Source organism: Phoenix dactylifera, unplaced genomic scaffold (assembly GCF_009389715.1).
Source record: "Phoenix dactylifera cultivar Barhee BC4 unplaced genomic scaffold, palm_55x_up_171113_PBpolish2nd_filt_p 000309F, whole genome shotgun sequence".
Classification (NCBI taxonomy): Eukaryota; Viridiplantae; Streptophyta; class Magnoliopsida; order Arecales; family Arecaceae; genus Phoenix; species Phoenix dactylifera.
In genome coordinates, this window is record NW_024067781.1 from 446,849 (window position 1) to 462,996 (window position 16,148).

Sequence of the window (16,148 nt, forward strand, 5' to 3'; positions counted from 1 at the left end):
GGTGTACCGAGTATTGTTGGTGTACCGACACTCGGTATTCTAAAAAAACTCCATACCGTACTATACTGACACTGTGCTAGTGTGACACCAATACAGGGTCCGATACCGAGACGATGAACCATGGTATGCCATACCGACCCGAACGGAACAATACGGAGCGTACCGTACCATACCAGTTTGATGCCGGTACCCGGTAATGGTGGCGTAGCGATACTCAGTATGCCAAAAAAAATCTATACCATACCATACCGATACTGTGCTAGTGTGGCACCGGTACAGGGTCCAGTACCGAGACAATGAACCTTGCAGCGAACCTTGGTTTGACCTATTTGTATTCAATATCAATAATCAGCAGTTGCTAACTTACTATGCATCAGGGACCTTACAAAATAGTCAGAATAAGTCCAATTTCTCTGAATAATACTCTCTCATGGAAATGTTATGATGGGAAAGAGACTGAATTGAAATATCACAGAAAGGTAACAAACTTACAGCTAAAACAAGAAAGGGAATCACTTCCATTATAATGAGTGTTGACCTAACTCCAATGGCACTAAAGAATCCAATTGATCCAAGAACAGAAAGCATAACAAGAACAACTCCTGACAGGCCAAGCAATACCTGGAATATGCAATACTAATTAGACAAAAAAAAATACACAGAATTAAAGGACATACTGACAAGACATTAAGTAAAAACTCTTTATTACAGCAAGAGATTGTGTAAGTTCATAAAGGACAAAATTACATTATGATGGACAGCTTCCATTTCTAGGGACAGGCTTTACACACATTTAAGCTAGCTTGAGATGAAGATGCTGCATCAGTAATGCAAGTTTGCTTCATGAAATAACATTTAAGCTAGTTTGGATGAAGACAGTAATGCAAGTTTGCTTCATGCAATAATTGAATTTCCCATACAAAACCAGATAATGCATTGATCCAGCAGTTACGAACTAGTAGAGCATACAGAGATGTAACAAATGATAAGATTATAATACTCATGTATAAAAGGAAGCCAGCTTGTCACCAACATACAATCAAGTGTTGCATATTGTACCATAGTAATCAAGAACCAGCACATCAGAAGAGCCATACCACATTATGCCAACATAAATATGTGTGGAGTATCCCAGTGAGGAGTAGAAGAGTGTAAGTGCCAGCCCAGTTCACCACTAGTTTCTACAAGGAGCCAAGCTTAAACAACAGGGATCACTACCCATCTGTACCATGATGGCATGATGTACTCCATAGGATAAACTTGTAAAATTCAACATGAGCTCATAGTGAACTGGCACAGATTGACATAGTAAGTCACCTGATTTTCCATTATCATATCAAGCCCCTAAGTAGCTGTCACAGTGTGTATCAACTAGTCTAGGTTAGCATGCATTCGTACTTATGTTCTTGTTGCCAACCTACCAAGCCTCTCTACATGGAACATACAAACATGGAAAGATATGTAATATTTAGGGAAGCAGGTAACTAGCATTGATCGTTGCAATTAAATAGTGCTCCAAACATTTCAATGTTAATAAGATAAATAGGCTGGATTCCAAATTCTAAAAGAGCATGTTACGCAGCTAATAGGCAATGCCTTAATTTTTTCATTGATTCTCTCTTCTCGATCCACAAATGCCTTGGTTTTTTCATTAATTCTCTCTTCTCCATCCACAATTCCACTACCAACCACTTTGAGAAGCATCATATAAACCCTCGCCATCACTGTTCAGTAGTCTATGAGCTCTTCACTGTCCCATATAACCATAATATGCGCTATGAGAGCCAGTTATCCTATTTTTTAATAGATTCTAATAAAACAAGGTTTGATCTGTATCATATTTCCACCTTTTGTCCCTTCAATTTATATAAGCATCCTTGATCCTTAACTCATATTCATTTCCTCAAATCTTATTATGGCTTGATAATATGCTAGATACAGTTCTTCAAAAGTACATTTTACTTTATATTATTTGTAATTCTAACCTCCTCATTTAAAGCCCCGATTAAGCTTAATCCTTTTTGAGAGTCCAACATTGATTATTTTCTCTACTTCTAGAATTTTTTGCTGGATCATTTAGACAGTTTCCTCATCCTGTCCACTAATACACCATTTCATTTTTTGTATCCCAATGTCCCCAGCGAGCCAAAAGGGGACATTGGGATCATTTTTTCCTGTTTGAGAGCCCAACATTTCATTTTCTAGATCCTTTTCTTTCATGACACCAAATATATAGCAAGTATTTTGTTAGTCTCCAGGTTAGAACTCAACTGCGGGACCAATGATGCCGCACATGCCTAGTTTATAGTTAATTCTATATCAGCTTAGCACGCTGTAAAACAGAATATGTCACAATAAAAAGAACTAGCAAACTTCCCATATATGCTTGCCGACAACAGGTGTCTTGTCATCTAGATGCAATATAATTTGAGACTCAAATGCCTTCTTGTCCTGTCTAGCGACTCACGGTAACCTATATAGCAAGCTTCCTTCAAGCTTGTTAATGTCTACTACTTAGTGTTCTATAATTCAACAACTTAAATTTATTAACAACCCAATTTTCATTCCTGCCAATCAAGTGCTTTGGGTACCATTCACACCTTGAACCATGGTTTTCCATACCGCCCGCTTGGTACGGGGCAAATTGTATTGTACCGGAAGAAAACCTATACAAAACTCAACTTTGAGTTGGTACAAGCCCCGTACCGAGCCATACCACCCTATACTAATATGTACCAAGGTGCGTACCGACCCATACCAACCCATAACAAAATATACCGAGATAAAAATTGAGAAAAATTGTTAGAGAGCTATTTCAATACAGGGTGCGTATCGCATCATACCGCACCGACTATACCAAACCGATAAGGTACCAGCCTTGAACCTATTTATCTAGTAGTTTTTACAGTTAGCATTACCACCTCATCAGTTTCAGCTTCTCCCAATCAATCTGAATCACAATTCGAGGCTCCTCTTCCCTAGACAAACACCATCTACTATTGCACCTTGGATCAGTGATACAGCATCCCATAGTAATAATTTTGTACTAGCAAGCATTGGAGATTTAAGATATCTGGGTTGATGGAAGATTGGTTGATATAGAAAAAGATACAACATATAAATTTAACTACCAATTTATATCCTAAACAATTATATTCCAACCCACTTTTCTCTAAGCTCAGATCCTCTCCAGACCTTGACCATTGCCTTTCCAGGATAGTTGGTGGGGCCCACCAAAATAGATATTGGTTCGTGACTTAATTGGAAAGTTCAACAAAGAAGAAAAATCAAAGAAACTATTGTTACTGTGATCCTCATCCAAAAACAGATTACATTTAAGTGACAACCAACATAATCTTTAATTCTTGGGGAAGTACGTGCTTCATAATAGGCGTTATAACGTTTTGTCAAGAGCCTTGCTAACACTCTAAAGAGATCTAGATGTAGAAGGTGACCCCAAGTTTCACGTGAACAGGAGAAGGAAATACCTTCTCTTTCTTATGTTGCTTCTTTTCCCAAAATTCCTATAAGTTACTTTGGAATTCAAGAAGGAAAGGAAATACTGAATCCCAAAGGAGACATTGAATCGTGAAAAGAAAAGAGCATCTACTTGCAAACATTGCAAATTTTATTTTCTTTTAATTTGCTAAAATGACAAGCTGATGAGGCAACATCACCATCGTCAATAAATTTAAACTGTTCATCTAATAATCTTTACATCTAATGAGTCATCAATAGCATACGCATACTACAATTCAGCATTGTTATTATAATTAAATATCTAATTAATAGATAAATGATTGACAAAATCATAGCTGCCAATGAATCACCCCATCTCAATTCGTAGACAAGGTCATAGTAGTATAAATAAGTACTCCTTGACGCCATGATTTGCGTTATATTATTTTGTTATTGGCCTCATACATTGATCATATCGTATACGGCCATAAGTTATTTTTCAGACAAATTTTAAGCATATTGCCATGTTCACAAATGCAGTTCTTAATATTTCAACGTTCAAGCAACATATTTGGCAAATAGCTATTTGTATTAACTTTATATGCTAATATTTATTTTTTCATTGTGCATTGCATGTGCTAATTTGCTAGTAACCACAGAAATGAAATGAAGAATGACAAGGAAATTAAGGTTAGAACTTAGAACAGCAGCTAAAAGAACAAGACGAACAAATGGAAAAGAGAGGCCAAAGCGTAAAACCATTCATATGATGATTGCCATCTCTAGTTGGTCAACATCTAGTTATGATCCTCCATCTGAGCTTAGCTCATGTGCTCTGTGTGAAAGAAAACCTGAATCTCAAAAGTTTCTAGTGCAAACCCATCGCCTAAACCTTTAACCAAGACAACTGGCATTTAACTTCACTTGAACTAGCATATCTTCACCATGTCTAGCTACCCAACATAGCACCTATTCCATAGAAAAGATTCTTGAAACCAAAATACAAAGATTAATGCAAATAATTCAGGGTAACCTAGAGTTCAAAACATACCCTTATTGGTTATAGAGAAATAAATAAGAAAAGAAATTAACAAGTTGTCATACCTTAGACGAAATAAGAAAGGAAGACATACGAGGACTATCACCCAGCATGAAAGATATGTAAGCAAACATCACAAGGTAGCTTACCTGATTCAAATTCAGAAGAGACAAATAAGTTAATAATCTTCAATTTTCTAATGGTCTGCAGAATATAAAGTTTCCATCACTTTCCAGCAAAGGGAAAAATCAATTTGGCATTGCACAGGCAATACAGACCGCTATAGTTATTGCATCAGCAGTACTTTCTCTTTTCAGTTCTTCCTGGATAGAACTTTCTGATGAAAAAGAAAGAGTAAGATTTTGCAGCTGAACCATCAGCCCTAGCTCTTCCTGCCATGTATGGACATCATTTGAGGACGATAACATAATAGAAAGAAGATACCAGGAAAAGGATAATAATTTGGATGCAAACAGGTGCAGAAATAATGCCATTAATTTAAAAGTATCCAGAAGTTCCAGCATGTTACCAGGTCTCTAGTGCACAGAAAAAAATGAGACTTGGCCAGTATCCATATATCAAGCAATAACATTTTATTAAGTTGTTTTATTGCATAAGATCTATAGCTTTTGGCATTGTCCTCAAGCAATGATCGCCAGACCAACCCGAATCGGGCAGTTCAATTCAGTAAGTCAAAATGGTTCAGCATCACATCTCGGTTTGGTCACAAAATCTCCCCCTCACTCCATTTGATGGTTAGAGAGCCTTCGAGAGCTCTCTCATTCGCTTGGCTGCCAGAAGCCGTTCATGCCCCCCTTTTTTTATGCTAGTCATCATCGATAAGCTCCCTCTCTCTCCCCCTCCCTCCTCTCTCCCTGCATCCACAGCAACCCTCCTCCCTAGATTCTGGCCCTCCGCCGATGAACATTGGCCCTCTTCCATGGTCCCCAAACCCCCAATGGGCCCCCATTAGACCCATCCCGTCGAATCTTGGCTGATCTAAGTGGATTCAGTGTCATGTATGACATCCGTGCTTTTGACCAACCAAAATAAGAGAAATTTGTCACTAGTAACGTAGTAAGCCTCCCCCCTCTCTCCCCCTTCCTCCCTTCCTTCCTCCCTCTCCCTCTCCCTTCCTCGCTCTCCTCCCTCTCCCTCTCCTTGATTTGGTATTGCACTAGAATGGCACGGTACAAAGCTCACACCGCGCCAAACTGGTCGCCTGCTAGTATAAGTCCCAATACCGATTCATTAGACCTTGTTTTATAGTGTTCCAAATGGGTACAAGTATAACATAGCTCGTTATAGGTCCTAAACTAGCTCCCTTCAAGGCATAAAATAATCACCACCACATAAAGTCAGATCGATACAATGGTATAACTTTTCTTATGTTTTGATATTTATTTTATTTTTACTAAAAATTTATATTTTTCTATGAAATTAATAGAAAAATAAAGGAGGTGTTAGATTACAAAAATTAGCATCATGCTCGGGGCATTTTCCACTCAAAACTAAATAAAGGAAACTTAAAACCTTGAAAAGAACAATACTTTATGGGGCACCATAAGATACAATAAGGTGTGATATCGGTACCATACCCAGTCTCATAGCAACATGCAGTTCAATACCACAACTATGATCCTTGGGAAAAATGTTGTCCATGCATGTGACGATTCATCCAAAGTTCCAAACTATCTTAGTTAATATTAGGGGTGATAATGGACCGTATAATATTCTTCCAAATCCATTTTCGTATCTAAGTCTATCCAGATATGGTTAAAAATTAGAGCATCCAACTAATATCCATATCCATATCCATATCTGTCAAAGAAAAAAAGAATATGAATATGGATAGAAAACCACTCGATTCATATCCAAGTATCTGATTCTATGTGGAACCCTATTTAATTTTATATATCGCTCAGAAAATTTTAAGCAAAATATATAGCCATATTAACATGCTATTACCTTGACTTACCATCCACTTAGTAATATCTTTGATTATATGGTCATAATGTTTAATAATTCGACTTATATCCATATTTATATATATACTTCTAGCATCCAATTCATATCCATATCCATTCAAAACAAACATGGATATGAATTTTTACATCCGACTAATATCCACAACCGTATCTATATTCATCAAATAAATAAAATATGGATATGGATATACTAGTATCCAATCCGTATCCGATTTGGTTTCAACCCTAGTTAATATGCTTGCCCATTCAATATGATTATTCTTGCAACAACACAAACATTAGTGAGTGCACACCATGGCACCAAATTCTGTCCACTTATATACAATGACATGTGGCAACTAATCAATATCGGGCAGAAGTTATGGCCAAGCCTTACTAATAATTAAGTTCTAACTATTCGTTAGTTCTATTAGTTCCCTCTTCTTTTTAGGTGATGACTAAAAGATCAATTAAGATGACACTTCTCACGATATTAGATACATTATGTCAAAGAGAAGGGAGACACATGAAAACATATGTTAAGAGAATTAGAGCAAGGTGGATAAATAGTGGCAGTAAGGATTAAGTAAAACAACATTTAAACTTTAGGATGATTCATAAAGCAATCATTAAGTCTACGCTATCATAGACTCAAATTATCAAACAAAGAAAGCATCCAAGGATGTGATTGAGCATCAAAAGCAAAAAAAGTAAGAACAATAAAGCTAGAAAGACTATTATTCGAGGGAGCACTGTAGTTGGATCATCCTATGGTCACAAACAATGTAGATGTTCAGGCAACCCCATGTCATAGGATACTGTAGTTCATTATATCATGTAAGTGTATTTGGTCTCAAGCAAGCACATGAGCATAAAAAGACACAGGATTAATAGAAGAAGAATGACATATGCATACTAACATCATAATCTCTATTAAGATATCTGCTCCTTTCTTCCCCTCTCCGCACTCTACAACAAAGTGAACATGCTGCAACTTTTACTAATAACGAATTCCAAGATATATATACCATGTTGCTTCAAATTTCAAAGTGCATATTTGGATATATCCAACACGTATCAACTACCAGTATTTGTTGGACATGGCCAGGATACATGTCAGATACATAATTCAAGTTTTAAGTTTCAAAAGAATTAACAGAAAAGATCATAAAACTTCTCGCATACACCAAGGATACTTCCAACATACTTCTGGAGATTACGGGGACAACTTTTTTAAATTAATTTTGACATTTTAATGATAAGCATGATGGATGGTTAATATAATCATGAGTTGCCTGCTTTCTCTCAATTTGGCAAGTTTCAAGCCCCTGGTTTTGTGTATAAATAAATAGTACAACTGAATGGAATGCTCGATAAACATGGTAAAAAGTTAATCAATACAGCTCGTTATGGTCACCAGCAAAAATACTAGTTTAAGGCATTGAAAGCATCTTTATACAACAGTATTGTAGCACTAATGACATTACATGTGGCATCATACATAGGAAGGAGGAAGAGCATGAACCTTTACTAAACGAATGAAAGCCTTTTCCCAAGCCACAGCCTTTCCATTCTCCATGCCAGTTTTGTCAATTTCATTGTTCACTGGATATGTCACCACAAAAGCAGAAGCCTGCCAACAGAACCAGTACTAAGAAGTAGTACAGTTTGTATAGAAGAAAACTTACATGTTAAAAAAGCCAAGAGAATACCTCAGAGTATTTACTACCAGAAAATCCCCCTAATGCTGTCGCTGGATCCAGAGGAGCCTGAAATGCACTTAGACATGTTTCTGCAGAAGTGTAATGCTGATGGCCATTTGCAAATGGTGCAGGGCGTTTGCAATCAACCAATGGAATTCATTAGCCGGTAAACACAATTGTCAATACAATAGTTAAGTCAATAATGTCTACCATAAGATTAATTAAGAATTAAAATTTATCCAGAGAAAAGCAATAACTGGAAGCAAAATATTTTTGTGTTTTATAGTCTCTTGGAATAATTAGCAGACGCATTATGCATGCATTAATAAAACTCATACGTCATACCTACTAGTGCATAATGATAAAATTGCATCATGGAAATATGAACAGTCGGAAAGATGAAAGTAACTTCTTTGCATCTCACAATTGGGCAGTGAGAGGTCCCGTAAAAAAATAGATAATAGCAGAACATAGGATGGGCATACAATTGAGCAGAAGTGCATAAACAAAATTAAGATAAAAATATATGGCTAATCAAGATTATGAAATAGAAATAGTGCATTCTGGGAACTTGGAGCTAGAATAGAAAAATATCTATGAACATAAAGTACAAAGAATTTACCTGAAAACAATACTCAGCATGGTTTACGCCGCCATAACCATCATAATTTTTTGGATCCATTTTGTAATACTGGTAAAAGAAAATTCTTACAAATATCAGATAGAAGATGCATTGAGTAGAGCATAATATAGAAAGAGCTGGGAAAAGCATTCTATTTTCTCAAGAAAAGGTAGAGTATTTTGACAATGAATGTCTTTGGCCCATAAATAGGATATAATTTCAATAACCTATTAGGATTGTCCACAACAACACTCATGCCTAAAATAACAAACGGTGTCATATCTAACTGCAAAAAAAAAAAAAAAAGCTACATCTAGGACATGTCAAAAAATAAAAACATCTAGAGAAAACATAATAGCCAAAGTACATGAGTTCTACGATGCTACTTCGCTATATGAAGTTATGAACAACAGAAATCTACAAATTGTTATGAAAACGAAAAAAATGCAGGTACAAAAGTGATGGCTTTACGGTCGGCAGAACCGTCCTGAACCGGGCAGTTCCGACTACTCCGAGCCATACCGGCAGCTCACCGGTAAGGTTCTGGTAACCAAAACAAAAGCCATTGCCGGAGCTTGAGAAGGAGAAGGAAAGAGAGAGCGAGCGGTGGAGAGAGAGAGAGAGAGGGAGAGGGCAAGAGGCCGACGGAGGCCGCGGCCCTCCGCCGGCGTCCGCCACCCTCCCCTCTCCCACTTCTCTCTCTTTTTCTCTCCCCCACGGTCTGCGTGTCGTGTCCTCCATCGGTACGGGCCGGGCACGACCGGTACCGACTAGTGCCGTCGAAAAACTTGTACGGCGTCCGGTACCAGTTCTGCCGACCTTGGATGGCTTAATAGTGATTGAATACAAGGTTGGCGAAATTGTCCCGAACCGCCTGGTTCAGGACATCCCGAGCCGTACTGGCGGCAGACAGGAATGGTTCCAGCAAAGAAACTGAGACACCATCGCCAGAAGAGAAGAAAGAAAGAGAAAAAAAGAGAGAGCGAGCAAGGGAGGGAGGGAGAGGAAGAGGAAGGAAGGCGGAGGCCGACGCTTGTGCAGGTGGCGGAGGCCACAACCAGACCCCTGTTTCATTTGAAACAGAGGTCCGTCTACTAAAAAATTTTGCAATTTTTAAGTAAAGTTAGTCGCTAAAAATTTTAATTTGCCGACTTCACGTAAAAATCATAATTTTTTTTAGCGGTCGAACCCCTGTTTCGAACGAAATAGGAGTCCGGCCACGGCCTCCGCCACCTACACAAGCGTCGGCCTCCGTCGGCCCTCCACCGCCTCCCTCCCTCCCTCTCCCGCTCGCTCTCTCTCTTTTCCTCTCTCCCGCGGTCTCCTATGTTAGTACAGGCCCGACACGGCACAGGCCTATACCGACTCATACCGTCGAACAACTGGTATGGTGCCCGATATCAGCACAGCAGATCCTGATTTGATGTTTAGTAGATCTAGAGATATCTTTTAGAGAATCTGAATGATAAAGGTTTAGTCCCACATAAAGGCATAAATGAGCTGAACATTAGCGAGCTAAGGTCATATCAAGCTTGTCTTGAAAATTAAGCATGGCCAACTAGGCTAGAGTTGAGGTATCACATGTCATGGACATAGCTAACATGCAACTGATCCGATGTACGTCAAAGGATAACCAAAGGAGCAAATTTGTTCCACAGTAAATTCAGATCTTAGTTTTAGAAGCTTGGTGTAGATTAAAAATCAAATATTGGAGGTATAATGAAATAAGAATTACATAATCGAGTCTAAACAAATTTGGAAGAACCTAGTATCAAGATAAAATAGAGATATTATCAAATTCTTATCCAATCACATCTAGATTGTTTGTAATCAAAGATTGCATAACCGGTGCCAACAGGCATGCTAGACACCAGTGATCAATATGGTACGGTAACGGTACAATTCCATATCGTACTAAACCGCTATATACCAAAACCACGAGGAGGAGAGGGACAAGGCCGGAGAGGAAAAAGGAGAGGGAGGGAGAGGGGGCAGAGGAAGGAGAGGGATGGAGAGCGGGAGGAGAGAGAGGGGGGCATCACCAATACTGACAAGCTTCAACAGGATTGGACAGCCATTGACAGCTTTGCAACAATGGAGAAAGGCTAGAGAGAGGTCAGAGGTCAGATCCGGACAGGAGCGAAAAGCTGGGGTCGATTCCAAGCTAATCCATTTTTGTCTTCCATCGAAGTGATGTTATCAGAGCCGATTCTGAGCCCTCGTCTTCCAATTTCCGCTTCAAGGGGCGAAGAGAAGCAATCAAAGCTTCATTTTCCTCTTCTCTTGCATCATCGGTCACGGTAGCCAAGCCGTTCTTGGGGCCAGTAGTCTCTTGACGGCGTCGGCGATCGGGCCATCAGGTTGCTCCAGTTGAGGATTAGGATGTAGCATTTTTCGGGAAGGGGGAGAAGGGAAGTGGTAGTGGGCTAAAGGTTTCGGAAGGGGGAGGCAGAGGGATTGTGGGGATCTAGGGGTTGGGACGACGAATTTGAGGGGTCGAGGTTTGGGGATAGAGCGAAGGAGAGCCTCGAAGGCCCTGGAACGTCGAACAACTCAAACTATGGAGGGTTGTTACGAACCAAAGAAAGAGAATAGCTCAAACCATCAGGTGTTATTACCGAACCGTAAAAATCCCTACGAACTATTCGGACTTGGCATCGATTCGGTTCAATACAAGGCCAAATCACCTGATTCAGATCTGTTCGACAATCAATGTTTCTAATATTTACTTCGACATTGTATCAACTCAAATCCAAGCAAATTATGGGAGATTTTTTTCCACAATTTTTTTCCATATTTTTTAAAAAATTTACTACCCTTCCAGAAGCAAACGAATGTGGGCACATTCAAGGTCGGTTCGAGGAGGTTGTACAACTGTAAATAGGGGTTCCTAGCTAATATAGAAGTCATCTTAAGTTGAATCAAATTTCTAGTTCTCTTCTATCATTTGATGATTTTGAGATTTATGTTTTTGTTGCTTTCCACCTATCTTGCTACTCTATTGTCGAGTAAACCTTCCTCCTCTATGAAGAAAGATCATTGCATGCGATAGGAGCTCAGAAGGCCCAGATCAAGCTTAGGCCAATTAATTATGAGCCTAACTTGCTTAGGCTTGCTTCATTAGTAATAAGCTCCAGCGCAATTGATGATGTGGCGCCAAGGCCAGTTTGGCATACCGTGATGCCTTGGGGTTCAAGAGATTAGGAGTGACAAAGGATTCAAGCAAAGGCCCATCAATGTGGAGAGTAGAGAATGAAAAGGTGGTCAATGGTGCTGTCGTCATCAAGTCTACCTAGGAATTCAGTGAGCCTAAACCACTTAGACTATGGCCAACTGGGTACTCCTTCACTAAAACTAGTACTAAGCATATGCAATGCACATTTGAGGGAAAAGAGAAGAAAGTGATAGAGTACAATTTGTATAGGAATCGAATCAAATAGTCCAACAAGTTTGGAGCTCAAATTAGAGAAATATACAGTCCAATGACTCCAATCTATTTGGGAGTTTTATAAAAGTATCTAGTTTGATTGAAAAATGACGAGAGAGTATGTGCGGTAGCTAATGCAGTTGACGAAGCTAGTAGGCTAATTAACATATTTTTAAGAGGAATAGGAGTGTATTCTTGGCAACAAGGTATGCCGTCTTAGTACCAAGCCCTGTATACACCAGTACGGAGGCCAATTCAGCATACCCAGTGTTGGTATGCCCTTCGTACCGTATACTGGTACTATACGATATGCTCCGTGCTGCCTGATTCGGTATGGTATGCCATACCTTGCTTGGCACAAACAGAATCAAGAAAGAATATTTTCTTATTCCAAAACTGCCACTTTTATATATAGTATGGAATTATGGATCATGGTTCAAAGTTTCGGCCGAAACGAATCCCTTTCAATGGAAATAGATCAGTTTTGACCTCTATTTTGGTTGAAACTAGTCTGAAATGACCGAAATTTTCAGTTGCAGTTAGCTCTAGCCGGGTTTGACTAGTTTTGATCACTTTTGACTGATTTCAACCGAGTTTTGACAATTTTCGCCAAACTGGCTGAAGCTGAAAGTTTTGTTATCTATATTTGGCTTCACAAGTATACATGTTCAATGTATCTAATGTTTTCTAGCATTTTAAATATTATTAAATATCACATTTATATAAGGCTTTAAACCTAATTTATCTTATTTTTGGCAAAGTTTTGTAATTACAGTGGGCAAGATGCCAATTTAATGTGTCTTTACTAACTAGAAAGCATTATGTGTTCTTATGTTTTTTCTTAGTCAAATGAGACTTTTTTCCTCTTTTTTTGGAACAAAAAGAAATATTAAAATTGAATAGCAAAAGAAATTGGATTTTTATTTAGATAAATCTTTTCTTCTTTTTGAATTTTTAAAAGGTAATATAATGAAATATCCTCAAATGGTTTTTTTTATTGCTTAGATGAGTTATTAAAATGAAATAAATATGCTTTCATGATTCGTTTTCTTAATTTTTTTCAGTTTTTGGATTTTTCTTTACTTTTTCCCCAAAACTCAAAAACTTGGAGCGAAACTATAATTCTAAAACTTGGAGTGATACTATCTAAACCATCGAAACTAAAACTCTACTCAGACGATGGAAACTGAAACCAAAACAGAGTTTTTGAACCTTGGTCTAAATATATGCACACTGCCTTTTTGTCCATAATTTATTTTATTTTCCCAACTGTGATCAGCCCACATTTATATGTTTCTTTCCATACTTCCCCTTCTTCCTTTTCTTCTAATTCATTCTTCCTGTTTTATTCTGCTTACACTTCTCTTTTGAAATATTCTTTCCTTTTCACTCTTGTCTTCCCCTTCTCATATAAAAGATCCTTCTTGTTCCTCTCTCTCCTTTTTCCACTTTCATTTCCCTTTTTCTATCATCTTCATCCTAAATTTTGTATTTTCTATGATTTTTTTTCTTTTTTCTGTTTTTTCCTTGTTGCAATCTATTCCTAACATGAAATATGGGATTTTGAATAACCATATGACCTATGAGATCGAGTTTTTTCTTGTTTTTTATCCTTCTCAAATTTGCACCTATCATGTTTGACTTTTAATAATTTTCTTTTGTTATCACCTATCATTCTTACAATTGAAATGGCAGATTAATTTGTGATGAAATCCTGACAATAATTTTGATTATCACCTATCATGCTTTAATGGTTTTATCATTCATATGAATGATTAAAAAACAAAGAGAGAGACAGTTCTTTATTATTTGACCCATGTATTTTTCTGCCATTTTAAAATGGACCACCTAGGTCCCCATGGAGTATATAAGTCCCTATCAACTAGGACAGCCTAGCCAACTTGACAACCTTGGCTGTCAGCAGTTACATGGAAGTCAAAGACAAGCTTGTCACAACACAGATTCCCATCCGCTGTAGATTACTTTTAATTGGGATGCCAATCTACAATGGATGGAAATCTACATTGAGACAAACTACATGATCACGAGACAAACAGAAAGTCTCAACAACCATGACTTCCAAGAGAGTAAACATTGAAAACCAAACAATCATGAGATTCTAGAACAAGATTTCCACAAATAAAATATATTTAGCTTAAAAAGTATAGAATAATAAGTAAATGGATGCCATTAAAATAGCAGGACTTAGTTTTGCCAAAGCAAGAACAGTAGATTTATGAGAAGTAATAGTCAAAATAGATAAATAATAGCATGGGCAAATGCCTATCAAAAATAAAAGCATTTAGAAATTAGGATACATTAAAACTATACCATGAGTTATGAAAACAAATATAAGCACGGAAACCATTGATACCGAGAAAGGAGCCTGAGGAAGAAATCTTTATAACGGTTGGAGATACTACAAGTAGCCATGGTAAGGCTGCTCGACAGGGAGCCTTGGCACAATGATAAGTTTCTCCATTGTGACCACTCGACTCCAAAATTGTCTAGCCCAAAACCAGAATTTGAAAAAAAAAAAAAAACTCTTTTAATTGAGCACGTGCTCTGCATTTGCTGTGGGAGTGTGGGCCGCACATGCTGAGAAAAGGTGGACTCCCGATCGGAGTCGCCTTCTTCTCCAAAGCTTGATTCAATTCCTATTTATCTCCATGGATCCCTCCGACCTCCATCATTATTATCAGGCCTCAAAGATGAGCATTGCCATTGTTTTTCTTCCCTGTTTTCATCTCAAACACTGGCCACCACCATCACTATGGCCGCGGCCAAATGTCACTGGAAACCAGGAAACGACTCCTCATTCTTTTAATTAGTCTTGCTTTCCATCTTCCTTAACTTTAGGATCAAGGATTCCATCCAATTAGTCATCGGATTTGGCTGAGAAAGGATACCTTATTTTGGTTTTCATTCCCCTATTTTGGTTATTCACCAGAGACTTTGGGTTCTAAAAGGCTCCAACCGCCAACCATGGCCACGCTGAGCTCTGCATCTATGACGCCCCGAGCTGCCCCCAACCATGGTTGTCCTTGTAGCCATTCTCAAGGTGTTTCAAACCATCGGAATGATCTTTATTTTGTTCTCCCTATTCAGGCATCGCCCATGCACCGCCATTTCCACCGTCACTAGCCGATGGATCTTCCTCATGGAAGGCTGCTACCAACTGGAACCCTACAATTTTTCTCCTTTTTTCCATGTTAGGGAGAGAAAGTAGAAGTTCCCTTGTTTTGCACCATCATCATGCCCTTTCTCTCATATTTTCCCACTCTTCTTGTGTCTTTGGAAGGCTTCTACCAACTAGAACCCTACAATTTTTCTCCTCTACTCCATGTTAGGGAGAGAAAGTGTAGTTCCCTTGTTTTGCACCATCAGCATGCCCTTTCTCTCATATTTTCCCGCTCTTCTTGTTTCTTTCTCTTTTCTCTCTCTTCCTCTCTCTTGTAATTAGTCATTCCTTATTTTTCTCTTCCTTCCATGCGACTTTGGTCGACTCTAGTAAAAGGAATTTGACTACTTTAGTAGCCATGCAATGTGTCGGTCCCTGCCCGACCCTCATTACCTACTAGACTCCATTATCGTTAGCCCCTGTTGTGTTATTGTTACCCTGGTCCGACCCTCTTTCTATGATTTGATTGATTAGATTTCATGATTAGGCTAACCGGATAGTTGGATTCCACTATCCGCCAGTCCTAATTTTCTATAATCGTCCGAACCTTTTCTAATTATTGGACTCGATTCTATACATGCGTGTAATCATCTGGACAAGATGTCCAGCAAGGGCATGACATGATTCATAATTGAGGATTTGAGAGAAAATTTTTGGAATTATTTGGATTTGTCAGTGATTGTGAGTTAAGTAATGTAACTCTTTTTCTAGATTTATCAACATATTATTGATTATTATAATAATAAAATT

General features: G+C 38.3%; 1 protein-coding gene across 1 annotated transcript in view; it reads right to left on the bottom strand.

Moving 5' to 3' along the window:
* LOC103716598 (NPC intracellular cholesterol transporter 1-like) overlaps positions 1-16,148 on the bottom strand; it is a 244,943-nt gene that overhangs the window by 82,191 nt on the left and 146,604 nt on the right. Inside the window, exons 19-24 of the mRNA XM_039118113.1 lie at positions 8,791-8,859; positions 8,178-8,273; positions 7,991-8,098; positions 4,777-4,890; positions 4,564-4,647; positions 493-621 (exon numbers count right to left, since the gene is read on the bottom strand). Of these exons, the coding sequence (XP_038974041.1) occupies positions 493-621; positions 4,564-4,647; positions 4,777-4,890; positions 7,991-8,098; positions 8,178-8,273; positions 8,791-8,859 (600 nt within the window). The remainder of the gene's footprint in view (positions 1-492; positions 622-4,563; positions 4,648-4,776; positions 4,891-7,990; positions 8,099-8,177; positions 8,274-8,790; positions 8,860-16,148) is intronic.